This window comes from Rhineura floridana, chromosome 3 (genome assembly GCF_030035675.1).
Source record: "Rhineura floridana isolate rRhiFlo1 chromosome 3, rRhiFlo1.hap2, whole genome shotgun sequence".
NCBI lineage: Eukaryota > Metazoa > Chordata > Lepidosauria > Squamata > Rhineuridae > Rhineura > Rhineura floridana.
Window position 1 is genome coordinate 226,203,841 of NC_084482.1, and position 27,090 is coordinate 226,230,930.

Here is a 27,090-nt window from a genome sequence, read left to right on the forward strand (position 1 = left end):
GTAACTAAAACCAATCCACCGTGTTCCCTGATAGGCTGTCCCTGCCAGGCAACATTCCAGCAGGACTCACTGCCCTTTCTCTTTTCCACCCCTCCACACCCTGAGGCCAGGTCACACTTGAGTAGAAGGGAAAGGCATCCCTTTTTGCTGCTGTCTGGCAACAAAGCAACAACACGTGTGTCAACGCCAAATCCTTGATTGAAAGATGCACATGTGGGTTTGCCACATCCAGGCGCTCCAGCAGGTGCTCCTGTGCATTTAGACAGTGGCTTGAAAGAGCAGAGCATCTCAAGTGGGTCTCAAAGCAATGTACAAAATACAATCAAAACTGTTAAAAACAATACAGAAAATAACAGCAGATTTTTTGTTTATTATTTATTTAAAAAACCAAGTAGATACCCATGGCAGAAACCCATTTGTTCAGCTGGGAAAGCTTGTTGGGGGTGTGTGTGTGTCTTCAGTTGTTTCCAGAAAGTGCAGAAAAGTTGCAGTCACACTAAAAGATTTGTTCCAAGTTGCTTCAGAAGTGGCCTTCTGAATCATAGAATCATAGAATAGCAGAGTTGGAAGGGGCCTATAAGGCCATCAAGTCCAGCCCCCTGCTCAATGCAGGAATCCAAATCAAAGCATTCCCGACAGATGGCTGTCCAGCTGCCTCTTGAATTCCTCCAGTGTCTGATATCTTTGGAACATAAAGGAGAACCACAGTGTCCTATTCAGTATATAAGGAAAAGGGGATCTCTCAGGTAACCTTGTCCTGAGCTGTATAGAGCCTTATAACCTAAGTGCATTGGCCCACTAATCCATCATCCTGTTCTCACAATAGCCAACCAGATTCCTCAGGACCCCAGTCGATCGCTGCGCTCTGCAGGTAAGGGCCTCCTGCAGATAACATCTCATCAGGAGATCTGTTCCAGACAACACAGGAAGCGGATCTTTAGTGTGGCGGCACCTACCCTTTGGAACTCCTTCCCCTTAAACATTAGACAGACGCCGTTTCTCTTATCTTTTTGGTGCCTACTGAACTTTCAACAAGTCTTTCAACAAGCCTTTCAAGTAGAGTTGTTTTTCAAAGATGTTTTTATGATGTTTTACAGTGCTTTTAGTGTTCCTGTGTATAGCCCTGGGCTCGTTTTTGTGTACAGCTCCTGGGCTCCAGCCCTGGGAGGATATAAATTTAATAAATGAATAATACAACATTTCTCAGTCCACTTTCTCCATGGAGAACCTTTCCACTGAAAGAAGGATGGGGACCCTGTGGTTGCGCAGATGTTTTTGGATGCCAAATTCCATCAGCCCCAGCTGGCATGGTCAATAGTCAGGGATGACTCAAGCTTTTTTTAGACTGGGATGCAGCTGTTCTGCCTCTGTGGCCTGTTCTAGTCAAGAGCCTCAACTCTCTGAAGGCAGCTGGGCCAATATTTGGTGACGGGCGGAGTGGGTATTCAAGCACAGACAGGGAAATTTAGGTTTGCACATTTAAATCCTTTTTAATATGCCTTTTTTAACAATATGGTTTCTTAACCCTCTTTAAAAGATGTTTTTAAAAGCTTTTTAAAAAAATGTTTTTAAAGTTGTTTCGTTTTGGTGTATTTTAAGGTCTGTTTTTAGGATGTCTTGATGTGTTTTTAGCCCTTCTGTTTGCCACCCGGGCTCCTGCTGGGAGGAAGGGTGGGATCTAAATCAAATAAAGAAAGAAAGAAAGTGGATGACAGTTTTGGTTGTCCTAGCACAACATGATGATGATATTATTCTTGTTATTATCATTATTACATGCCACCCTCGATCAAAAGCCCACAGGGCAGTTTACAACATACAACAGGGTGCACAATATAATATAAATACATAGGATCATACCGATGCAGTACAAAAAATAAAACAGTTATATAAATATAATTCAAATAATAAGCAATATTTAGTGGTACATAATGGTACATAATGCATAATAGCCAGTGGTTATTGTGGGGGAGAAATAATGAGGGGTTGGTACTCATATCTTAAGAAGAGTGACATGGGTTCCAGCACAAGATGATTGCCAACAGCAGCAAAAAAAAAGAGGTGATGGTTTTCTAAGCAGCATATCAAATTATCCACATCTATAAAATATAATACATATCTAACAACTGTGGTAGCTTTAGGGGATCAAACTGAGTAACCGCTCAGGGCCTCACGCTTTAGGGCCCCCCAAAATCTTGTACAACACCCTGCCTGCCTCCTCTACAGTTAGTCACTCTCAGTCCACCTTCTCTAACTCAGCAGGACTGCAGGCAAGCAAGTCTTTCCCTACCAAAACACAGGTAGAGAACCCTCTTCTCTTTTAAGCCAAGACGATCCAGATCAGTAGTCCATTCCTCGGCCAGGAGTTATGCAATTGCCCAGTTCACTTGGGACATGAAGGGGAGACAGGAGGCTTTTCTAGAAAGCCTGGCAGATAATGCTGGGGAAGAGTCAGAGGCCATGGTGCATGTTGGCACCAATAACATGGGAAAATGTATTTGTGGAAGCAAATTGTAGTCTGCACTCCACGTAAGTCACTCATGGAACTTACAGAGCTTCTCTATCCCTAGTGCTATGGGTCAGACTGAACCCTAAGCTTTTTTTGGTGAGATGCTCCTTTGTGTTCAGATCAGGCCTCAGTGCAATAATGTAGCATTTGGGAATGAAGATGCAGCCCAGGAGCCCAGCACTGGAGGCCAAGATGGAGAAGACCTGCACGGCAACCATGTATTTCCCCTTTGTGCTCACGTAGACGGGCACAAAGGACACCCAAACACTGCAGAAGACCAGCATGCTGAAGGTGATCAGCTTGGCTTCATTGAAGGACCCGGGCAGCTTCCTGGCCAGGAAAGCCACCGTGAAACAGATGGAAGCCAGGAAGCCCATGTAGCCAAGAGCAACGTAAAACATCGCAACAGACCCTTCATTGCACTGCAGGATGATCTCTCCAGGCTGGGAGTGCATGTCAGACACTGGGAACGGAGAAGAGGTCCCCAACCAGATGGTGCAGATGACAACTTGGACAGTGGAACAGGAAATGACAATGGAGTTGCCCAGACTCTTTCCCAGCCATCTCCTTACCCTGTTCCCTGGCTTTGTGGCCAGGAAGGCCAGCACCACAGTGATGGTTTTTGCCAACACAGAAGATATGGCAATTGAGAAGATGACACTGAAGGCAGTTTGTCGGAGAAGGCAGGTCGCTTTCCTTGGCTGGCCGATGAACAGGAAGGAGGACAGAAAGGAGAGCAGGAGGGAGACGAGGAGGATGTAGGAGAGGTCCCGGTTGTTGGCTTTGACTATCGGAGTTTCTAGGAATTTAATGAAGATTCCTAATGTGCAACCTGTGGTCAAGGACAAGAATAGGGCAAAGGAACCCAGGATGATCCCCAAATATTCTTCGTAGGCCAGAAAGGTGATAGTCTTGGGGGCACATTGATTTCGGTCCTTGTTTGGATGCTGATCTTCTGGACATTTGGTGCAATGGTCCACATCTGAAAAAAAGTGGTGATGATGATATCTCACTCTTCCTCCTCAGGGATCCCAGGGCAGCAAGCATCAACAAACAATTCAACAAGAAGAAGAGCAAAGCATTCTAAAAACAATTAAAAACATTTTGAAAACAGTTACAGTTCAAAACATTCTAAAAGTAGTTACAGATAAAAAAAATTCTTCCAGTGATCTCCGGGTTGCCAGGAGCAATCCCCTTCAGCCACAAATTCCTGGGTAAACAGGAGTGCTTTCAAATTCCCCCTAAAAGTCCACAATGATGGAGACAGATGCACCACACTGTGATTTTAGCATCACTGACACCTCCCTTTCTCCTATAATAGATCCAGCAGCATAGAGGAGGGGTTGCCATTGTCTATCATGACCCCTGGCCATAGTGGCTCACCTTCCTGAATGGAGATGGTCCCTTCTGCACATGGATCACAAGCATAGCAGCAAACTGGCTTCCCTTCCAGAATCTCCTTGGCATATCCGGGACGACAGCTCTCTGTGCACCTGGAACGAGGCACAGTCTGAGCAGAAAGAGAAGAAGGAGTATCAATTGGGGAAAAGTGTGAGGGATAATGAAATCAATCCTAGATTTTGCAAAGCATCCAATGGAGTCTATCTAATCCCTTATATTTGTGGGGAGCTCCTCTGATGCATAACTGCATGGTTGTGAATCCACAGTGGTGTGTTTATGAAAGCAACTGGGAGCCAATTAGGCTCTTTCAAATAAACAAGTGTGATGCTGCTGCCTCTCTACCCTGTTTCCTTTTAAAGACTGAACTATCTGAAGGCAGCTCTGCCAGTATTTGGCAGCGAGTGGAGGGGGGGTTGGAATTCAAGTGCACACTGGGAAATTTAAGTGTGCACATTTAAAGTGGATTATGGTGTTTTGTAGAGCTACCACAAAATGTTGCTGTTGTCTTGGTTGTTGCATGCCATTCTTGATCAAAAGACCACAGGGCAGTTTACAACTTAGAACATAATATACAATAAAATATAAATACATAACATAACATCCATACAATATAAAAATTATATAACGTTATATAATGCAATTCAAATAATGAGCAATTCATACTAACAGAACGCTCCATAACGCCTAATGAGCAGTACATGGCTTTGGCTGTTGGCCTCCATTTGATGTCCAAAAATGAGTGTGGCTAAAGTGGATGGCCGTAGGACAAGACCCACAGCTTGACTCTATGTACAATATTATGACTCCCTCTTTTTGCTTGACTTACTGATCAGAAGAGATCAGGGGGAATCCAGAATGTTCAGGAAACTAGGAGTCCCATAGAAGTCTCCTTCAACCAACTGGGAATCCCACAGAATTGCAACTACAACCTTGATAGAACAATGACACTTACAGGATGAGTCAGACAGTCTGGGGAGGGGAGGTCTGCTTTGCCTCCTGGACATGTTGTCACCTCCACCATCCACCCTCACTTCTATTGCCACTGTAATTGGATGGCTCAATCCTTTTGTGTGATCCTTGTGCCCCCCATTTCTTTTTATAGTAAAGTGGGAGCCCCCTGCAGACTACTGCAGCCGCAGAGTACAGACGCAAATGGGTTCAGCCATAGAGAAGGGGAGTGTCTGCGTACCTGGGTATGTGGAAAACATTTTATTTCATGGAGATGATCGTGTGAGTGACAAGATGTGTGAGAGAGCAAATAAACAAAACAAACCATTTCCCCTACCTTGTTAAACTGCAAGGGCCACACAACAGCTTCCGGGTAAATGGTGAATTTTAGGTCTGGGGATGCCTGTCCTCCTATACTCCCAATTGTGACTCTGCCATGAGACTTATTGGGAAACAGCACCCAACTGATGATCTCAAAGTCAGCTTCCAGCTCCCCGTTCTCATCCAAATAATGTACATCGAGGGAGGAATTAGTAAACAGGATTCCTCTTAAGAAAGGGTGAAACTAGGAGGAGAGAGAAAACAGTAGAAATGACCATTTAGAAACTACTAGTGGAAAGAACCTGGCATTGCTCGGGAATTCTAAGAACACCCCCCCCCCGAAATACTGAGATTTGTACATCCATAATATAGAATAGTCATAGAGTCATAGAATCATAGAGTTGGAAGGGGTCTTGTAGGCCATCGAGTCCAACCCCCTGCTCACAGCAGGAAATCCACAGCTAGAGCATCTCCCGCAGATAGCTGTCCAGCCTCTGCTTGAAGACATCCAGCGAAGGGGATCCCACCACCTCCCTAGGCAGTCGGTTCCATTGCTGAACTGCCCTTACTGTCAAGAAGTTCCTTCTAATGTCCAATCTGAATCTACGCTCCTGCAACTTAAAACCATTAGACCTAGTCCTACCCTCTGGGGCAGCAGTGAACAAATCTGTACCCTCCTCTATGTGACAGCCCTTCAGGTACTTAAAGAGTGCAATCATGTCATCCCTCAGCCTTCTCTTCACCAGACTGAACATGACAAGTTCCTTCAACCTTTCCTCACAAGACTTCTTCTCCATACCGGCTATCATCCTCGTCGCCCTCTTCTGAACCCGCTCTAACTTGTCTATATCTTTCTTAAAATGAGGCGCCCAGAACTGAACGCAGTATTCCAGATGAGGCCTGACTAATGCAGAATATAGTGGGACTATTACTTCCCTCGACCTGAAGGGCATTGCCGAACTGCCCTTACTGTCAAGAAGTTCCTTCTAATGTCCAGTCTGAATCTACGCTCCTGCAACTTAACACCATTAGACCTAGTCCTACCCTCTGGGGCAGCAGAGAACAAATCTGTACCCTCCTTTATGTGACAGCTCTTCAGGTACTTAAAGAGTGCAATCATGTCACTCCTCAGCCTTCTCTTCACCAGACTGAACATGTCAAGTTCCTTCAACCTTTCCTCATAAGACTTGTTCTCCATACCTGCTATCATCCTCGTCGCCCTCTTCTGAACCCGCTCCAACTTGTCTATATCTTTCTTAATATGAGGCGCCCAGTATTGAATGCAGTATTCCAGATGAGGCCTGACTAATGCAGAATATAGTGGGACTATTACTTCCTTCGACCTGGAAACTATAGCTCTGTTTATGCAGCCCAAAACCGCATTTGCCTTTTTTGCCGCAGCATCACACTGCTGGGTCATGTTCAACTTGCGATCCACTACAATTCCAAGGTCCTTCTCACACGCACTACTGCTAAGCCGGGTATTTCCCATCCTGTACCCATGCATTTTGTTTTTGTGGCCTAAATGGAGATATATAACTTGTTACTTTCCGGTACTGAGCAAAACCTGACCCAACATGGTGAAAACCCAACCAGAATCTGGCCCAAAAGAAATTCAAGGGATGGGGCTAATTTTAATTTAGTACTTTAAAAACTCTGTACGATCAGTGTCAAGCTTCGACGGGGTGAAAGCTGGGCCGTAAACTCATTAGTGGGCAGCTGGCTGGGCTGTAAATCTGCCAAGGCCAGGAAGATAACAGGGAAGAGATGAGGGAAGACCAGAGGAGTCTTTCCAAGCACACGCACCGAGTCAGTGTCCAAGAAGCGAAGTCAAGGGGGAATTCGCCGCCGGGAACACATCACCCCAGTGTTGTTCGACCTACACTGGCTCCCAGTTATTTTCCGGGCCCAATTCAAGGTGTTGGTATTAACCTTTAAATCCCTATACGGTCTCGGCCCAGTTTATCTGATGGAGCGCCTCCAGCGCCACCAACCATGCCGCCCAACAAGATCAGCCACACAGGACCTTCTCTCAGTCCCGCCAACTAAAACAGCTAGGTTGGCGGGGACAAGAGAGAGGGCATTTTCAGTGGCGGCCCCCACTCTCTGGAACTCCCTCCCGTATGACCTTCGACATGCCCCTTCCCTGAATGTATTCCGCCAAGCTTTGAAGACCTGGCTCTTCAGACAGGCCTTTGGGACTTACGGGGAGGGTTAAATTTTTACGACCAATAGCCTACTACTCTGTACTGGAACTGTTTTATTGTTTTATTGTTATATTGTATTTTATGATGTATTTTATTATGATGTAATGTATTGTTGTTAAATTGTACGTTGCCTAGAGTGGCCATTGGCCAGATAGGCGACCCACAAATTAAATTATTATTATTATTATTATTATTATTATTATTATTATTATTCCGGGTCCAGTTAGCCAAGAGATCAGTCCAAGGGTCTGGGTTCTGGAATCTGGGTCTCACGTGGAGGTCACAGCCACCGTTGTAGTCAGCAGCCCACTGAAGTCAAGAATCGTAGACTCATAGAACAGTAGAGTTGGAAGGGGCCTACAAGGTCATTGAGTCCAACCCCCTGCTCAATGCAGGAATCCAAATCAAAGCATTCCCGACAGATGGCTGTCTTTTAAATCCCGCTCCCTAAGACAGGTGCAGGTAATCAGCCCTCCGACTCCCAAGACCTTGCTGTCTTAAACAGCCAGACCGGTGGCGTTGTTGCATTACTTGCTGGAGTCTTCTCTCCACGGGGGGAGGGGAGCCTCTTGTTCACTCTCTGAATCCAACTGAGGGCCTTCAGCCGTGTCCTGGGAGTGTCCACTTCTTCCTTCTCCTGGCTCTGCTGCTGCTGCCCTCCAGTCTTCCTCCTCTTCCTCCTCTGAGGACTCATCCAAAGGAGGCGTGACAGTCAGGAGGGGAGCAGGTTTAGAAGACACTGTGTCTCCTCCCCCTGTTCCCAACTACACTTTGAGAGTAGGAGGTTCAATCCTGCTGTGTGCTGTTTTCCCTGTGCATTCCCTGAGAGGAACATGATGGTGAAACAGACCCCTGCAGCCAGAGGGATTGCACCCTTGGTTGGTGTCTCCCACATGCTTGGCTTGTCCTCCACTCTCTTCCATCCCCCCTCTGGTGTTGTTGCCCCCAATTTGCCCTGGGTAGGTGTGATTCAGGCCCAGGCCACTCCCGCAGCCACCACCATCAACAATATCTTCAAAAGTGTTCAAATCGGTTTTGAACATTTTGGTCCACCATCTTGATTCAAATTGGCATCCAACAGTATCAAAACATAGGCCAAAACCCCCTCCTCCATCTTGGGAACCATAATGCCAAACTGAGCAACAATATCCTCAGAGGCATTCAATATCTTAATTCAAAATGGCCTCCAACATTATCCAAAGGTAAACCAAAGTCTGCTCCTCTCTCTGTTAGACCATATTAGGTGATATCTTCAAAGGTCTCCAAATTGGCACAGTTTGGAATGGTTCAATCCACCATCTTGGTTCAAAATGGTGGCCGACAACATTCAAACATAGGCCAAAATCTGCTCCTCAATCTTAAGAACTGTCATGCCAAATTGGGTGACGATATCTTCCAGGGCCGGCTCCAGGAATGCCGGGGCCCTTGGGCATCAGCTTGCCCTGACCCCCGGCATGTGTGTGCATGTGTGCACGTGTGCGCGCACCTAGGGTTGCCATATTCCAGTCCCACAAATCCGGGCATGCTAATTTGCATATTATGCAAATTATTTGCATATCATTTGCATATTATGCAAATGTTTGCATATTAATATTTGGATTGTCCAGTTGTTTTGTTTTTGTGCCTAGGAATTACCACCAAAAACTGGGGAAAGATGGGAGAAATCTTTTCTTTAAAAGCAACATTTTCAGCCTTAAATGCCTAGACTCTAGTTTCCAGCACTATGGAGTATTTATTTATTGATTAAGAGGATTTATATCCTGCCCTTCTGCTGTTAAAAACAGAGCTCAGCACAGCTTACAAATATAATAAAAACAATAAAAATACACAATCAATATAAAAACATAATAAAAACACAAAATAGCAACAAACATAAAGTAAGTCAGGGCAGCAGTACGGTTAACCATATACGATATATTTCGAAGATGTGGTGGGTGGAGAAAAACAAGAAGCCAAAATGTTAGGAAAAGGAGTCTTTCACACCACATGCTCAGTTCTAAATACTGTTGCAGCAAGTTTTACAAGTTCCTCCAGTATTCCACTGGTGCAGGCACTCAGACATTCAAAGTATCTGTATGCTTCTTAGGTTTTATAAAAGCAGAGCTTTGCTTAACTCAAAATTTCTCAACCACATCTACACAGGTTCCACCTCCATACTCAAAATGAAACTGGGCCTGGAAGTGTGCAACAACCCCACACATACCTTGCTAATTAGATTACCAATGCCAGGATGTCTGTCTTATCGACTACTCTCCTGCTCCCACCACCACCACTGGGTATCATGAAAGACCCAGTCCTGGGCTCAGAAAGAAAATAAATATCTGGTCCTCTACAAAGTATTGATAAGCCTCTTGTTTTAATTGAAATAATAATTATAAATTCTTGCTCTTATCACTAATGGGAGTTAATTATCTTGCATATGCTGCTGTTTCTTCTATGGCTGTAACAGAGTGAGGTTAAAGATAAGTGAAATGCAAATAGGAAAACAACAACACAAAAGGCAGTATCACTTTCCTAAATGTAATACCATACCAACCACAACAAGATTCCTATGAGTAAGGCAGAAAACTCAGCATCCCACAACCAGTCAGGATTCATAACAAAAAACCAAAACTAAAAAAATCCTAGCAGTCAGCCAAGGTCACAGAAATCCCCATGCAGCACAACCTGACCTGGGGACTGCAGTTAATGCAGAATGTTGCAGCACAATTGCTGACACAAGTGAGATCCTATCAGCACATAATACCTCTGCTCTGAAATCTGCATTGGTTGTTGATTTGCTACCAGGCCAAGTTCAAGCTGTGCTTTCCATGTTATGGGTGCCACACAGTACTTGTTCTGCTTTGGTAAGAAATCAGTCCTTTAGTGTGGCAGCACCTAAGCTTTGGAACTCCCTGCCTATTGACATTAGGCAGATGTCTCTTTTCAACACCTGCTAAAATCAGTTTTCTTGAGGCAAGCCTCTCCAGGCATGTAGAAGCTATTGTGTTTTTAAATCTGTTTTTAACTCATTGTTCGTTTTATTATTTTGAATGTTTTTAAGTATCTGTCCTTAATGCTTTTGCCAATAATTTTATTGTTTTAATTCTTTCTGTAAACTGCTTTGACATTTTTTACAATAAAGCGGTATATAAATGTTGTAAATAAAAATAAATAAACGTTGGAGTCACTGTGGCCCTTGAGTCTCTTCCCACTTTTAGGAACCAAGGAATCTGCCTTATACTGATTCAGGCCATTTCGTACCATGATTTCTTAAATGCAATACTATACCAACCACAACAAGATTCCTATGAGTAAGGCAGAAAACTAAGCATCTCACAACCAGTCAGGATTCCTAACCAAAAACCAAAAATATGATAAATGAAGAAATATTTATATAAGCATGACTATCAAATATATTTATTATTTACACAAACTGTAAAGATATTTATAGTGCAATCCTAGGTTTATTTATTCAGAAGCAAGTCCCAGTGTATTCAGTGGGGCTTACTCAAACAGGGACAGAAATGCTACTTCAAGTGATAAGCAACTTCATTCACACAACCCAAAATTCCAAATCATGCCACTTTAAGCTGTTTTGCAACTGTTTATACTTGTTTTTATGGTTATTGGGTTTTAAATGGCTTTATTTCTTGTTGTGAGCTGCCTTGGTTTCCAACCCTACCTCATACATACAGTATTGGGAAGGTTTTCAAAACACTGCCCAAGATCTAACTCCTGCACACAAGAGGAAAAGAAACTGAAATGTATATACTTACCCAATTTATGAGATTTTCAGATAAACGGCGGGGGGGGGGGGAGACCACCATTTTGTTTTCTAGACACTGCCTCAGGTCAATGAAACTGAAACACAATCCCTGATTGGCTGCAATCCTGAATGGGCGGGGTTAAAGCTAGGAAGTGCTGTAGTATACAGTACTGTTTAAAGAAAGATTTAACAGTCGGGGGGGCGGCTGACGTTTTTATGCATATCTCGAGAACCGGACCACCTAGAAACTTAATTTTTTAAAAAAATTAAAGCTGAGAATCCGGGCCACCTAAGGGGCTAGCCAGGTACCAGGTGGCATGCAAAGAATCTGGGTAAAACCCGGCTAACCGGGCAATATGGCAACCCTACGCGCACCGCTCGCACACACACACAATACCCACGCCCCCACCTACCTTTCTGCTGTCTTTTACCATTGCCCATAACAAAGATGGTGGCCACGGTTTCCCTAACGGGATGATGCCTCCGCCGCCATGTTTGTTGATGGCACGTGTGCGTGCTACGTGCGTGCATCTCTGCCATCAACTAAGATGGCAGCAGGGGCTTCAGTACCTTAGGGAAACTGTGGCTGCCAACTTTGTTAAGGGCAACAGTAAAAGACAGCAGACAGGTAGGGGTGGGGGTGGGGGTGCGGATTGCGGAAGGGGAGCGAAGGGGCAGCTGAGGGGCCCTCTGTAGCTCCAGGGGCCGTCGGGCCAGTGCCCAACCTGGCCACCCTTTAGAACCAGGCCTGATATCTTCAGACACATCCAAATCAGCAGAGTCTGGAATGGTTCAGCCTGCCATATCGGTTCAAAATGAGACCCAATGGCTTCCAAATGTAGATGAAAACCACCTCCTCCACGACAGGAAGCGCCACACAAACTTTGGCAATGATAACTCAAGAGATAGCTGAACCATAGAGAACAGACAGACAGACAAACCACTTTCCAAAACAACAGAATAGATGTTGGATATCTCAGCTCTGCTCACTGTAAGCTCTTATCTCCCATGACTGGAATTGACAGCACCTCTCATTGGGGTTAACAGTGGTGGTATCCTCCCCTCTTATCTCTTTACAATTGTATTTATTCATTCATGAGTTTTGTTTCCCTCTATTCTAGTTGCAGAGAAACACTGTTTGTGCTTTGAACGGCAACAACAAAAATGTTCTGTGACCTTTGTGACTGTCACGAGGCCTTGTACTGTTATGTTGTTACAAGCGTGCTTTAGCAATAGTTGCTTGGTGACAGTCCTGAGACTACATCCACACGAGACCTTTATTCCACTGGTGCTGATAGTTGCTAAGAGATGGCCTGTTCCCTTCACGAGCTTCAATCAGAGCAGCAGACTGTTGAACTACTCTGGCCACTGGAGCTCTGTCAGGGGAATAGGAGTCTCCCCTCAGCACCCTTCACAAACTACACTTCCCAGGATTATTTGGGGGAAGCCATGACTGTCTAAAGTGAAATAAAGGTCTGGTGTGGGTATAGCCCCCTGATTAGGCAAGCCCAGTGAGTCTGGCTTTTAAAACACTGACAGTTGGTTCTTACTGAGCTTGTTTTTGTTATGACAAATAATTGGGAAGACAAGAGGGTGCCTGGGACAGAAAGGGGGAATACCTGCCATGGCTGTAACTTTTGACATCCCACCCTGTGCTGGGATCTTTGTGAATAAGCAGCATTTAAAGCTTGTGCTACAGCCTGGACAATGGTGTTGGTACCATGGCTGTCATGAGACAGCATCCTTTCAAGCTCCTCTGAGGGCAGCTGCTCTTGGTTCTCGTTCTCTGTGCATCTTGTCCAGCCTCTGACAGACAACATGTGCTTGGAATAGGAACAACAAAATGCTCTCTTCCAAAACTGGTTAAGACGATTGTCATATGTTCGTAAATTGCCATGTTTTATCCTCTTGTTTGCCTTAATTAAGGAGAAAGAGCCAAGGAGATGCCGGAACAGGTCAAAAGGGTAATACAAGATCAAGTTAACATCCTGCACAACTGTGGAGATCCAGACTTTGCCCCCAGTTTGTAGCTTTTCAAGTAGGATTTGTGCCACAATGATTGTGCCAAGTTCATACTGAGAGTCCGCATAGTAAACAAATACATTGACTTGGCTCCACACAGCTGGTCGATCAGTCTCTACCCACAGCTGTGCACATTCTTGTGTGACTATTTCTGAGAAGGCAACACAAATTTCGCTGTGGATCATCAGAGGCATCAATGTGCTCAGGAACCTATCCCCATTGTCATTGTCTGGAGCAAAGAGACCGATCCAGGCCCATCTGAAATGCAGGAGTAACTTGACAATCCCCGGGCACTGATGTTCTTCCTTTGGGGCCATCCAGTAGACAAAAGGGAACTGAGTTTTGTCATGAAGAGCAACCCCATAACTGAGCTGATGAGGAAAGGAGAAAAGACAGGTGTGATGATGACGGGTGTGGAACATGAGTGTGAGTGTCCAAACAGCCATTGCTTTTGCTGAAAGAGATATATTGGTACACATCATGTGTGGTCCTGTTCAATAGGAGCCAGATCACCTAGGCCAGGGAAGCAGAGGCTGAGACCCTCCAGGTGTTGTCGGACTCCTGCATCCATCAGCCCAACCCAGAATGGCCAATAGGATATTGATGGCAGCAACATCGGTTGGGAATGTTGCAGCTGATTTCCCCCCCTATTCATACCTGCGGAATTTTGTAGATGCCAGACACAACTGAAATCTGCTTGGAGATGTCAGCATTGGCCCCTTCAAGAACAGCCAGCAAATTATTCTGTCTCCCACAACTGTAGTTTGGAATGTTGCTTTTGCCACCAGCCAGCAGGTCTATCATGGCATCGGAAGTAATTCTCCCATCAAAGAGATTGTCATAGATGTTGTAGCCAAGGCTAACATTGGGTAAGAGCTTGGGGTTCTGGTTGACTTTGTGAATGGCAGTCAGGAGGGACCAGATGTGCCAGTACTTCATAGATGACACCCTGAAATGAATGAATGAATGAAAGAATGAATAAATAGTAGTTGAGAAAAGCTCCAAAATGATCTCTTTAAACCGGGTAAATGAACAGCAAAATGCCAAATACAATTCAAGGTAACCAAGTGTAAAGTGACGCACATTTGGCAAAGAATCCTAATTTTACATTGTAGGATTGCAACCAGCTCCAGAAGGATCTCTCCACAATGAATGGACATCAAAATGGCAAATACAAGTCAATGTCAGCAAGTCTGAAGTCATAGAATCATAGAATAGTAGAGTTGGAAGGGGCCTGTAAGGCCATCAAGTCCAACCTCCTGCTCAATGCAGGAATCCAAATCAAAGCATTCCCGACAGATGGCTGTCCAGCTGTCGCTTGAAGGCCTCCAGTGTCGGAGAGCCCACTACCTCTCTAGGTCATTAGTTCCATTGTCGTATGGCTCTAACAGTTAGGAAGTTTTTCCTGATGTCCAGTTGAAATCTGGCTTCCTGCAACTTGAGCCCATTATTCTGTGTCCTTCACTCTGGGATGATCGAGAAGAGATCCTGGCCCTCCTCTGTGTGGCAGCCTTTCATGTACTTGAAGAGTGCTATCTAATCTCCCCTCAGTCTTCTCTTCTCCAGGCTAAACATACCCAGTTCTTTCAGTCTCCCCTCGTAGGGCTTTGTTTCCAGTCCCCTGATCCTCCTTGTTGCCCTTCTCTGAACCTGTTCCAGTTTGTCTGCATCCTTCTTGGTGCAGAGACCAGAACTGGACGCAGTATTCAAGATGAGGCCTAACCAGTGCTGAATAGAGGGGAACTAATACTTCACACGAATTACACCAATTAACAACATTAAAAACAAATATACAAATTTAAAAACACATTTTAAAAAGCAATTTAATTGAATCAGGTAGGGAAGCACTACATCAATCAACAGATGGCTACTTACAAAGAAATCTTGAATAAGGGAGGATTGGAGAACGTGAGTGGTTCAAAGAAACTCATTTGGGGCGACACGATGCCGCTAATGAGGTGGTCTCCTGGCATGTAATAATTCACAGCTTCAGTGTCATCCCTGATCAGATTCAAGGGGCACTTTACCTTCATCGTCCCACAGACCTCACGGGCCGTTAGCAGCAGCATCAGGATGAGGAGAATCATCCTGGCTCTGCCTGCCACCATCACCTCCCTTGCAACTGCCCTCAACTTCGGAGCCTTTACTCGGGAGACAGAGTCGAGCTGGGACTTCAGAGCCAAAGCGAATCATGGCAGGGCCAGAAGAATCTCTGAGTCAGACTTTTGCTCCTTCGGGTTCAGAATCATCTACGCTGACTAGCGTTGAGTCTGCAGGGGTTCAGGGAGAGGGTCTCTAGGCGGCAAAGCTGGAGGTCTGAACCTGGGACCTTCTGCATTCACAGCTCTTTCTCTGTGACTGAGCTAAAGCCCTTCGCCTAAAAATAAAGGAAGCTTCCAGTCCTCATGGTCCTGAATCAAGGGTTGATTAAAATAGGAACACAGAAACCTGCTTTACACCCAGTCAATCTGGCAATGGCTCTCTGAGGTTGCAGGCAGAGGGTCTCTCTCAGCCCTACCTGGAGGTGCCAGTGGTTGAACCCAGGATCTTCTAGCTCTGCTACTGAACTATGGCCCTCGCCTCACTCTGGCACAGCCTCATGCATCTGTCTTTACTCTCAACTCAGGCTCTCAGCAGCAAAGGAGTCCTTTATGCAGTCAACTTTGCATCCTCTTCTCCAGGCTCCGTTGCAGTCGTGACTTCATGCTGCTCTTGACTGCTGTTGGACTCAAAGGGAGGGAAGCAATCCTTCAGCTTTGGGAAGAGCAAGATCAAATCACAGTGATTTTGATAATTACTGGGGGGAGCAGCAGCACCTCTGCTGGATTCTCTTTGGCTGCAAGTGCAGGTGCACGGCTGGAGAGAAACATGTTTGTGCCAAATCAGATGGGCCACCGCTCGGTATTCTGACGAGGGGTCAGCAAAGGGGGAGCTCAGCTTGGCCTGACCATTTGCTGTACAGCAGGAGTGGGGCAGCTCAGGCCCAGAGGCCAAATGTGGCCCTCAAAGCCTCTCTCTCTGGCCCTTGGGTTTCTCCCAGGTCCATGCCCACGCTGCAGGCCACACCCTTCACTGGCCCTGATCCACTCTCTCCTCGAAAGGTTTTGCCTGTCAGGTGTGTGCAAATGTGCACAAAGCTTGGGGTACTTCCAGGTGAGCATTATGAACTCCTGATTAAAACCATGGAGCCACCTTGTGCAAAGTTGCCTACTGTGACAGGTGGGGAATCACCAAGATCTCAGGCAATGGAGGGCCACTTCCTACCACTGGTCCCTTTCATGACCCTGTCCCCCTTGCGCTGGAGTACTCGGACAGAAGCATTGCTGGGCGGTCTCACTCTGGGAGTCTCACTCTCTTGGCAAGTGAATGACTTGGATGGCTCAATGCTTAGTTCAGGGACAGGGGAAATCTCAGGCCCGAGTGTAGATATCACGACACAGTGAGACACGGTGAGACCAGAGTTCAATTTCGGAGCCCCCCTCGTAATTCTCGTCTCCGCTTTTATTTTACCTCCGCTTGGAGGCGTGGATTATTTTCTCTCCATAAACAGCCTATGACCTTTAACTATTGTATAACATCACGTACATACATAGTACAACAGCATTATCTACGTGGCAATATGCAGGCAGTTATTTAACCACTACAGATGTCAGTATCGTTTACAGCCATAAAGTTAACCACATCCTGTTTTTCCACTGGTCAGATCGCAATGTCTTGAGAGATAGTGTACTGAGAACAGCAGCGTGGTTTGCCAACGTATGCTGTTCATTCAGTCCACCCCACATCTCCCCCTTTTTTATTTTTTAGCAAAAAGTAATTACTACGTAATGGTCGCGGAGCAACAGGTGTACACGTCTGGAAAAGGTATTGTAAAAAACAGCATAAGCCTATACTTAAAATGAGTAAAAGAATAGCATATCTAAGAATCTGACTTAGCCATCCAGTGGGCAGCCAACTCCAAAGCCACTGCCACCAAGTTGTAGGGGCGTCCTGCAAAATGTTATTAGCTAGATCCTTCAAGTTTTTTACCTGTGTTCTGATTTCAAAACTGTTGTCAGTTAAATTAAAACAGCACATATTCTTTATAGTTTCGCACCCCAACTGATGTTGTAATAGCAGGTAATCTATAGCTGCACGATTATCCAAGATAGCTTGTCTTAATATACCCTGCTCTTCATTTAACAAAGCAATGGCTCGAGAGGTGGCATTTATCATCTTAACATAATTACAGGCTAATTTATGTAATTGATTGCTGTTACTTACTGCCAATGCAGGAAGTCCAACAAGGGAGATGGCTAGTGATACACTTTCTGCTTTATTAAGCAATTCCACCTTGTCATTACAATCAGCCGGCATGGCAACAGCTTCTCTTTTCCTACGTTGGGCTAGCAACTCCCTTTTATGAAGGAAAATGGGAACCAGTCGACTCAGGCAACAGATGGTATCAGAAATATTAGCGGGAACATAATTAAAAGTGGTTTCTCCACATGTCCAAAACCATCCACCTGGTAAAGGAATGTGTCCGTACATACTGGATATGTTAATGTGCTGTGTACAATTCCATGTGGGTCTCCCAACCTTTAGACATCCCTTCTGCACCTTATGTCGACTACAATTAACCATCCGAGCACACGTATTATTAATGGAATTTGCAACATGTGATGTAAATAATTGAAAAGCATTAACAGGCAGCTGGAAGGTTGGAGTTCCCCAATTCGAAACAGTATGATATTTAATCTCTGAAGTATTCATGAACCGCCCAAGTCCTGTAATGTTCCCAATATCCCCAGGTGCTTTGCATACGGGTATTAAACATGTTCCCAACATACCCATTTCCTGTACATGTTCAGTCATGCAAAAGTCACTCACATTTGTCATTCTTGCTAACTGAACCCAGATATTGTGTTGAAACCGCATCCCCAACTCCTGCCCCAACCTGTCAGCCCCGGCGCTTCCTAAAATCCAACAAATGCAAAGTACAAAAATAGAATTTGTATTTAAAGACGCAATTAAAGCAAGAATGGTATTCTCAGTTGTCTTGTCCACCCCGGCTTGTTCCATTGCTTTTTCTGCTTGTGTTGCTAAGTTCTTTATTTGGCCCCAAGTCACGGGAGGTTGCGGAACATTCCGACCACGCTTCCTGGAAGACATCCCAGTATCCTGAAGTTGCAGAGAAAAATTAGGGATGGGATTCTTAAGATTATCGTGCCAGGACATCGTCTTTCCAGGGCCGGATACACCTAGCAGGTACCCACACAGGACCGTCAGGCGTAGACACAGCCGCGTAACCTCGACCCCACGTTATAAGCGGAACTGGGCCTTTCCACTCTGGATTTGGTAGTTGCCGAAACTGCACCCGCGGGGCAGGTAGAGACTCCGACTGCTGAAAATGCCGCTGCGCTCGAGTAGAAAAGGAAAAATGAGTATTGGGAGATTGAGACAAATTTAAATGATTAATGGTAAACAACACTTGTGCCAGCCACTCCTCTTTGGTGGCCAATCCCAGTGGTACTCCTCCTTTTTGTTTTTGTTTAAGCAAATGCTCTTTAAGGGTACGATTGGTACGTTCGACGACAGCTTGACCTGTAGAATTATAAGGAATACCAAACAAATGTGTAATGGACCACTTAGTGCAAAACTGTGCAAATTGCTGTGAAACATATGCAGGACCATTATCAGTTTTTATCGTCTGAGGTTGGCCCATGATGGCAATAGAACGAATGACATGATTAATAACATTCTTAGTTTTTTCCCCTTTCTGAGGAGTTACCCATATGTATCCGGAATATGTATCTACTGTAACATGCAAATACTTCCATGGGGAGAAAGTAGGAAAATGTGTAACATCCATTTGCCACAACTGGTTAACTATGAGACCTCGTGGGTTCACTCCTGGTTCTGGGGATAGAGTTAACTGTGTGCATTGGGGACATTGTTGAATAATGGCAGAGGCTTCCTGGGCAGTAAGATGGAATTGCTTCTGGAGTGCTTTAGCATTTTGATGATGAAGGGCATGACTTTCTATGGGTGTGCAAAGGAGGGCACGAAGAGCCTGATCAGCATATTGATTACCTTCTGTTAACAATCCTGGGAAAGGTTGATGACTGCGAATATGAAATATAGCAAATCGACAAGACCGAGTATGTATGAGTTTTTGAAGTGTAAGCATAAGAGCAAGTAGATTAGTGTCCAGCATGGGAGAGACATAACTACCGGGTAATGCAAGTACAACATTCTTAACATAAAGACTATCGGTAATAATGTTAACCTCCTGATCTGCAAAAGTCAACAGCGCCATACTAACAGCGGCCAACTCAGATCTCTGAGCGGAAGTTTGGGGTAAGGTGAAAATTGTCTTCCAAACCCCCTGCTCGTGCCATGCAACAACCCCTCTAGTTGGACTGCCATCAGTATAGACCGTGACCGCAGGTAAGGGTTGTAAACTGATTACAGATTGAAACTGGATAGGAATTTTTTGTGTAATTTGAAGCCGTGGATCTGATGAGGAACGACATGAAATTGTGCCCAAATAAGAGACTAAAGCCCATTGAAGGTCATCAGAAAGCGCAACAGCATTTTCCCATGTGTAAAGTTTAAGAGGCAACGAAATTTCAACCGGATCGATACCTAATAATTGCCTTGATCGTAATCGTGCTTTTTGGATTATTTCTGCTGCTTGCATTGGCAAAGTTGTGATAGATGACTTTGGTGTATGGGCTAAGTAAAGCCACTCTATTATATGTGTAGCATTGGAGCCTGACTCCTGAGTGAGTGCAGCAAAAAGTTGGCTTCCATCAAATAAAACAAATAAAATCAGTGGTTTATTCAATATTTGTCGATCCACCCAAATAGCTTTTAACGTTGTAGAAACTAATTCTAGGGATTGCCTTGCCTGTTTCGTTAAAGTAATAATATCTGCAGGTTGACGTCCTTGTTTTAAACATTCAAATAAAGGCCCCATGTCTTGAGTGGTAAGTTTACAATATGGTCGAATCCAATTAATAGAACCCAAGAATTGTTGTAGTTCTACATAAGTTGGCTTCATTGACAAAGTAAGACAGGGCAATACAGGAGTGGAGTAGGATTGCATTAATTTATGTCCTAAATACAGAAATGGTTCTTTGAGTTGTACCTTTTCAGGGGCAATCTGCAACCCTGACTGCGACAAATGATCAGTAAGGTGTTGTTGCCACATAGATGGGAGGGTTCTCCCAGCCACCAAGATGTCATCCATATAATGGTAGACCAATAATGTAGGGTATTGAGCCCGAAAGGGTCGCAGGGCCATGTCTACAAACTGTTGACATAGGGTTGGACTATTTAACATGCCCTGAGGTAGCACTTTCCATTGATATCGTTGCGCAGGGCCAGAGTTATTATATACGGGAACAGTAAACGCAAATTTCGGTGCGTCTTGCGCTTGTAACGGTATTGTGAAAAAGCAATCTTTCAGGTCTATAATAGCTAAGGAATAGTCATATGGAATTAAATTTGGATTAGGCGTCCCACATTGTAGCGGACCCATGGGCACAATTAATTTATTTATTTCTCGTAAATCATGTAAGAGCCTCCACTTTCCAGATTTCTTTTTAATCACAAACACTGGGGTGTTATAAGGGCTATTACTTTCTGCTATATGATCAGCTTCCAGTTGCTCCTTTACCAGTTGGTGCAGAGCTTCTAATTTTTCTTTGGGTAAGGGCCATTGTTCTACCCAAATGGGTATGTCTGTCTTCCATTGTAAAGGAAGAGCTGCCTTTTGTTGGCTAATCATTAATAACAATGGTGGTCTGGAATTGCTCCAGTAAATCCCTTCCCCACAGATTTACTGAAATGTCCAAAATACAAGGGCGAATGTGGGCTATACGATCACCATCAAGAGCAACAACTTGTATCCAATCCTTACTCCGTTTTGAATCCTGAGCTCCGCCCACTCCCCACACAGAAGGGGCCACTTCTACTGGCCAAGAGGATGGCCAGTTATGTTCAGCAATTACTGTGACATCTGCCCCAGAATCTATAATACCTTCAAAAATAACATTGTTTAAACAATACTTACGAACCGGTTTCTCCCTGGTCACTTCTGCCAGTACTGCAGCTACCTGTGGATGGAAAGGATTACCTGAAATACTCACACTCGGCGATTTCGTCCTTGTAGATCCGAATCCACCAGTACGTTTTTGGGAGGAAGTGTTCGATGTGAAAAGACGATATGGCAATAACAATAGTTGCGCAAAAGAATCTCCCTTCTTCAACTGAAGGGGAAGGTGACTCCAATACTGAATATAAATAATTCCCTGATAATCAGAATCAATAACACCAGGTACCACCATTATATTATTCTTGGAAGCAGAGGATCGCGGTAGTACAAGGCCTACGGTGCCTTCTGGTAAAGGGCCAGTGAGTGTGGTAGGCATTAAAAGAACTGCTCCAGGCAAAGGAACATCTTTTGACTCTGCATGTATTAAATCAATTCCAGCGCTTCCTTGAGTAGCAGGGGTGGGTACACTTCCTTGAGATTCGGGGCTGGAAGCCTGCCCCAAGTTCAGTTTCCCTCAATAGGACGGGAAGACACATTGGTATTGGTAGTGGGAGCTGAACGACACTGATTAGCCCAATGATAACCCTTTTTACATTTCGGACAGATTTTCTTTGGCCGGTTTGTAACAGTGCCCCCACCTTTAAATGCTCCTCCGCCAGGAGCCCGACATTCCCTTCTGAAATGACCAGGCTTTTGACAATTAAAACAATTGCCTGTAGGTTTGTTACCCTGTCTTAATGCCCCAGCTAACAATGTCATGGCATGAACATGTGTACCTACCTCTGCACAAGCTTGAATCATGTCTCCCAATTCATATTGCGGTCTATGAATAATGTTTTTCAAAATCTTTTTACAGTCTGTGTTAGAATTCTCGTAAGCTAATTTTAACAATAATTCCCCTTGTGCCTGAGGGTTATCAACCTGCCGTGTCAGAGCCTCTTTCAAACGGTCAACAAACTGAAAATAGGGCTCTGTTGCTTGCTGCCGTACATTCGTAAAAGAACGTAAGGGTTCTTTCCCAGCAGGCACCTTTTTAAATGCTTTCTGTATACACTCAGCAGTTCGATGAAATGCGGCTTCAGGCAATACCCCTTGTTGTGCTATGGTAGCAAAATTACCTGACCCATAAATTTGCTCGGGAATGATATTAGCATCCCCAGCTGCTATAGCAGCATGTCTAAATTCTTGGTCCCAAACTACATATTGCGAAGGAGTCAAAATCATCCTAAAGAGATCCTTCCAATCTTGAGGGATCATGTTATATCCAGTAGCTACTCCTTCCAACATCCCTTGTACATAATTAGCCGTAATCCCATATTCTCTTACTGCCTTATTTATTTCTCTAATAACAGAAAACGGAAGAGCTGTCCAAGTTGCTATGCGATTATTAGCATTATTAGGATCTGGCTGATATGTAACGGGAAAAGCTGAAATTGTACCCTCCCAGTCTCCCATTTCTTCCATAGATAATAATCCTGAGGCTGCAGCCTGAGCTATGGCTGCTTTAACCTTCCCAGTAACCTGTTCTTGTTGAACTGGAGGGCTATATGGAGGAGCATTTACAAATTTCTCAATATCCTTTTCAGGTGTAGGTAAAGAAAGTTGGGGATAAAGAGGAGTTTTCTGGTCAGAATTGGCAAACAGCGATGTCTCTTTTATCCCTAAATGACTAATGGCCTCAGCACACTTTTGCCATAATAAGAGATGGTGAATAGGTGCTCTTGGTTCTTCATGTAATTTTCTCCCTATCTTTATCCAATCTGACTGACGTAGTGATCCTTGCTCTGGATACCATGGACATTGACATTGAATTGTTTTTAACAATGATTCAATGTGAGAACGACTTATAAAAGCTGAGGTATCCTGTTTTAAAATTTTTTGTAGCTCTTGTGCATGAACCTTCTGCTGAGCTGACAATTCCCCCCCCATACTCACGAATGGGAGCTGTACGCTGAGGTGCACCGTTGGCTGATCCTGCCAGTGGGTACGAGGGTGTTTGTTCTGAATCACGTCGGGGTCACCAGATGTAGATATCACGACACAGTGAGACACGGTGAGACCAGAGTTCAATTTCGGAGCCCCCCTCGTAATTCTCGTCTCCGCTTTTATTTTACCTCCGCTTGGAGGCGTGGATTATTTTCTCTCCATAAACAGCCTATGACCTTTAACTATTGTATAACATCACGTACATACATAGTACAACAGCATTATCTACGTGGCAATATGCAGGCAGTTATTTAACCACTACAGATGTCAGTATCGTTTACAGCCATAAAGTTAACCACATCCTGTTTTTCCACTGGTCAGATCGCAATGTCTTGAGAGATAGTGTACTGAGAACAGCAGCGTGGTTTGCCAACGTATGCTGTTCATTCAGTCCACCCCACACCCGAGGAACAAACCTGGCCCTCCAGGCCTCTCTCTCCGGCCCTTGGGAATCCCTCTGGGGCCACATCCTTATCATAGAATCATCAAAGCTTGGGAAAGTTACTTTTTTGTACTACAACTCCCATCAGCCCCAGCCAGCATGGCCACTGGATTGTGCTGATGGGAGTTGTAGTTCAAAAAAGTAACTTTTCCAAGCTCTGAGAATCATAGAATAGTAGAGTTGGAAGGGGCCTATAAGGCCATCAAGTCCAACCCCCTGCTCAATGCAGGAATCCAAATCAAAGCATTCCCGACAGATGGCTGTCCAGCTGCCTCATGAATTCCACCAGTGTTGGAGAGCCCTCTACCTCTCTAGGCCATTGGTTCCATTGTCGTATGGCTCTAACAGTTAGGAAGTTTTTCCTGATGTCTAATCTGGCCTCCTGCAACTTGAGCCCATTATTCCGTGTCCTGCACTCTGGGACGATTGAGAAGAGATCCCGGCCCTCCTCTGTGTGACAACCTTTCATGTACTTGAAGAGTGCTATCATATCTCCCCTCAGTCTTCTCTTCTCCAGGCTAAACATGCCCAGTTCTTTCAGTCTCTCCTCACAGGGCTTTGTTTCCAGTCCCCTGATCATCCTTGCCCTCCTCTGAACCTGTTCCAGTTTGTCTGCATCCTTCTTGAAGGGCAGAGACCAGAACTGGACACAGTATTCAAGATGAGGCCTAACCAGTGCCAAATAGAGGGGAACTAATTCTTCACGCGATTAGAAAACTATACTTCTGTTAATGCAGCCTAATATAGCATTTGCCTTTTTTGCAGCAACATCGCATTTGTTCAAAAAGAATAGAAGGAATAGAAAGGGAGGCTGAGGCACACTGTCGGCCCTACCGTTAGGGAGAGTGGGGTGCTGGTCACTGAAGGAAGTCAACTTTTGATACCATGAATGGGCAGCAAATTGTTGGCTTTTTCATTTATTATTGTTGGGGATTTTTTTGACTTCCAGGAAGGGGTGCTTCTGGGATTTTCTGCTTGGGTGTCAAAATAACGTGGCCAGTCATAGGCACCCTGATTTGAAGGCAGAGGTGGGTACCATTTGCTACACCTCCTGAGACAGCCAAATGCCATGAGCTGGCCCTGAAAGATGGACCCTCTCTGCATCCCCTTGCTTTTGTGAGTTGTCTCAGTTGTTGCTAAGGGGGCACATAGATTGTTGCATGCAACCGCATCTGAAATCCTGGAGAGCTGCTCCCTGTCAGTGCAGGCAATACTGAGCTCAATGGCATATAAGAACATAAGAACATAAGAAGAGCCTGCTGGATCAGGCCAGTGGCCCATCTAGTCCAGCATCCTGTTCTCACAGTGGCCAACCAGGTGCCTGGGGGAAGCCCGCAAGTAGGACCCGAGTGCAAGAACACTCTCCCCTCCTGAGGCTTCCAGCAACTGGTTTTCAGAAGCATGCTGCCTCTGACTAGGGTGGCAGAGCACAGCCATCACAGCTAGTAGCCATTGATAGCCCTGTCCTCCATGAATTTGTCTAATCTTCTTTTAAAGCTGTCCAAGCTGGTGGCCATTACTGCATCTTGTGGGAGCAAATTCCATAGTTTAACTATGCGCTGAGTAAAGAAGTACTTCCTTTTGTCTGTCCTGAATCTTCCAACATTCAGCTTCTTTGAATGTCCATGAGTTCTAGTATTATGAGAGAGGGAGAAGAACTTTTCTCTATCCACTTTCTCAATGCCATGCATAATTTTATACACTTCTATCATGTCTCCTCTGACCCGCCTTTTCTCTAAACTAAAAAGCCCCAAATGCTGCAACCTTTCCTCGTAAGGGAGTCGCTCCATCCCCTTGATCATTCTGGTTGCCCTCTTCTGAACCTTTTCCAACTCTATAATATCCTTTTTGAGATGAGGTGACCAGAACTGTACACAGTATTCCAAATGCGGCCGCACCATAGATTTATACAACGTCATTATGATATCGGCTGTTTTATTTTCAATACCTTTCCTAATGATCGCTAGCATGGAATTTGCCTTTTTCACAGCTGCCGCACACTGGGTCGACATTTTGATCGTGCTGTCCACTACAACCCCGAGGTCTCTCTCCTGGTCGGTCACTGCCAGTTCAGACCCCATGAGCGTATATGTGAAATTAAGATTTTTTGCTCCAATATGCATCATTTTACACTTGTTTATATTGAATTGCATTTGCCATTTTTCCGCCCATTCACTCAGTTTGGAGAGGTCTTTTTGGAGCTCTTCGCAATCCCTTTTTGTTTTAACAACCCTGAACAATTTAGTGTCGTCAGCAAACTTGGCCACTTCACTGCTCACTCCTAATTCTAGGTCATTAATGAACAAGTTGAAAAGTACAGGTCCCAATACCGATCCTTGAGGGACTCCACTTTCTACAGCCCTCCATTGGGAGAACTGTCCGTTTATTCCTACTCTCTGCTTTCTGCTTCTTAACCAATTCCTTATCCACAAGAGGACCTCTCCTCTTATTCCATGACTGCTAAGCTTCCTCAGAAGCCTTTGGTGAGGTACCTTGTCAAACGCTTTTTGAAAGTCTAAGTACACTATGTCCACTGGATCACCTCTATCTATATGCTTGTTGACACTCTCAAAGAATTCTAATAGGTTACTGAGACAGGACTTTCCCTTGCAGAAGCCATGCTGGCTCTGCTTCAGCAAGGCTTGTTCTTCTATGTGCTTAGTTAATCTAGCTTTAATAATACTTTCTACCAGTTTTCCAGGGACAGAAGTTAAGCTAACTGGCCTGTAATTTCCGGGATCCCCTCTGGATCCCTTTTTGAAGATTGGCGTTACATTTGCCACTTTCCAGTCCTCAGGCACGGAGGAGGACCCAAGGGACAAGTTACATATTTTTGTTAGCAGATCAGCAATTTCACATTTGAGTTCTTTGAGAACTCTCGGGTGGATGCCATCCAGGCCCGGTGATTTGTCAGTTTTTATATTGTCCATTAAGCTTAGAACTTCCTCTCTCGTTACCACTATTTGTCTCAGTTCCTCAGAATCCCTTCCTGCAAATGTTAGTTCAGGTTCAGGGATCTGCCCTATATCTTCCGCTGTGAAGACAGATGCAAAGAATTCATTTAGCTTCTCTGCAATCTCCTTATCGTTCTTTAGTACACCTTTGACTCCCTTATCATCCAAGGGTCCAATCGTCTCCCTAGATGGTCTCCTGCTCTGAATGTATTTATAGAATTTTTTGTTGTTGGTTTTTATGTTCTTAGCAATGTGCTCCTCAAATTCTTTTTTAGCATCCCTTATTGTCTTCTTGCATTTCTTTTGCCAGAGTTTGTGTTCTTTTTTATTTTCTTCATTCGGACAAGACTTCCATTTTTTGAAGGAAGACTTTTTGCCTCTAAGAGGTTCCTTGACTTTGCTCGTTAACCATGCTGGCATCTTCTTGGCCCTGGCGGTACCTTTTCTGATCTGCGGTATGCACTCCAGTTGAGCTTCTAATATAGTGTTTTTAAACAACTTCCAAGCATTTTCG

At 44.7% G+C, this 27,090-nt stretch overlaps 2 protein-coding genes across 2 annotated transcripts in view; both read right to left on the minus strand.

Moving 5' to 3' along the window:
- Positions 1–2,544: 2,544 nt before the first annotated feature.
- LOC133379083 (vomeronasal type-2 receptor 26-like) lies at positions 2,545–15,240 on the minus strand. The gene is made up of 5 exons (XM_061613694.1): positions 15,029–15,240; positions 13,811–14,102; positions 5,193–5,420; positions 3,890–4,016; positions 2,545–3,488 (listed from the first exon to the last, which is right to left on the minus strand). Exons 1-5 carry the CDS (start codon positions 15,238–15,240, stop codon positions 2,545–2,547), a joined length of 1,803 nt encoding a protein of 600 aa, XP_061469678.1.
- A 562-nt stretch (positions 15,241–15,802) lies between these two features.
- Positions 15,803–27,090, minus strand: part of LOC133379084 (vomeronasal type-2 receptor 26-like) — a 34,228-nt gene continuing 22,940 nt past the window's right edge. The window contains exon 6 of the mRNA XM_061613695.1: positions 15,803–15,907. Coding sequence (XP_061469679.1) covers positions 15,803–15,907 — 105 coding nt within the window. The remainder of the gene's footprint in view (positions 15,908–27,090) is intronic.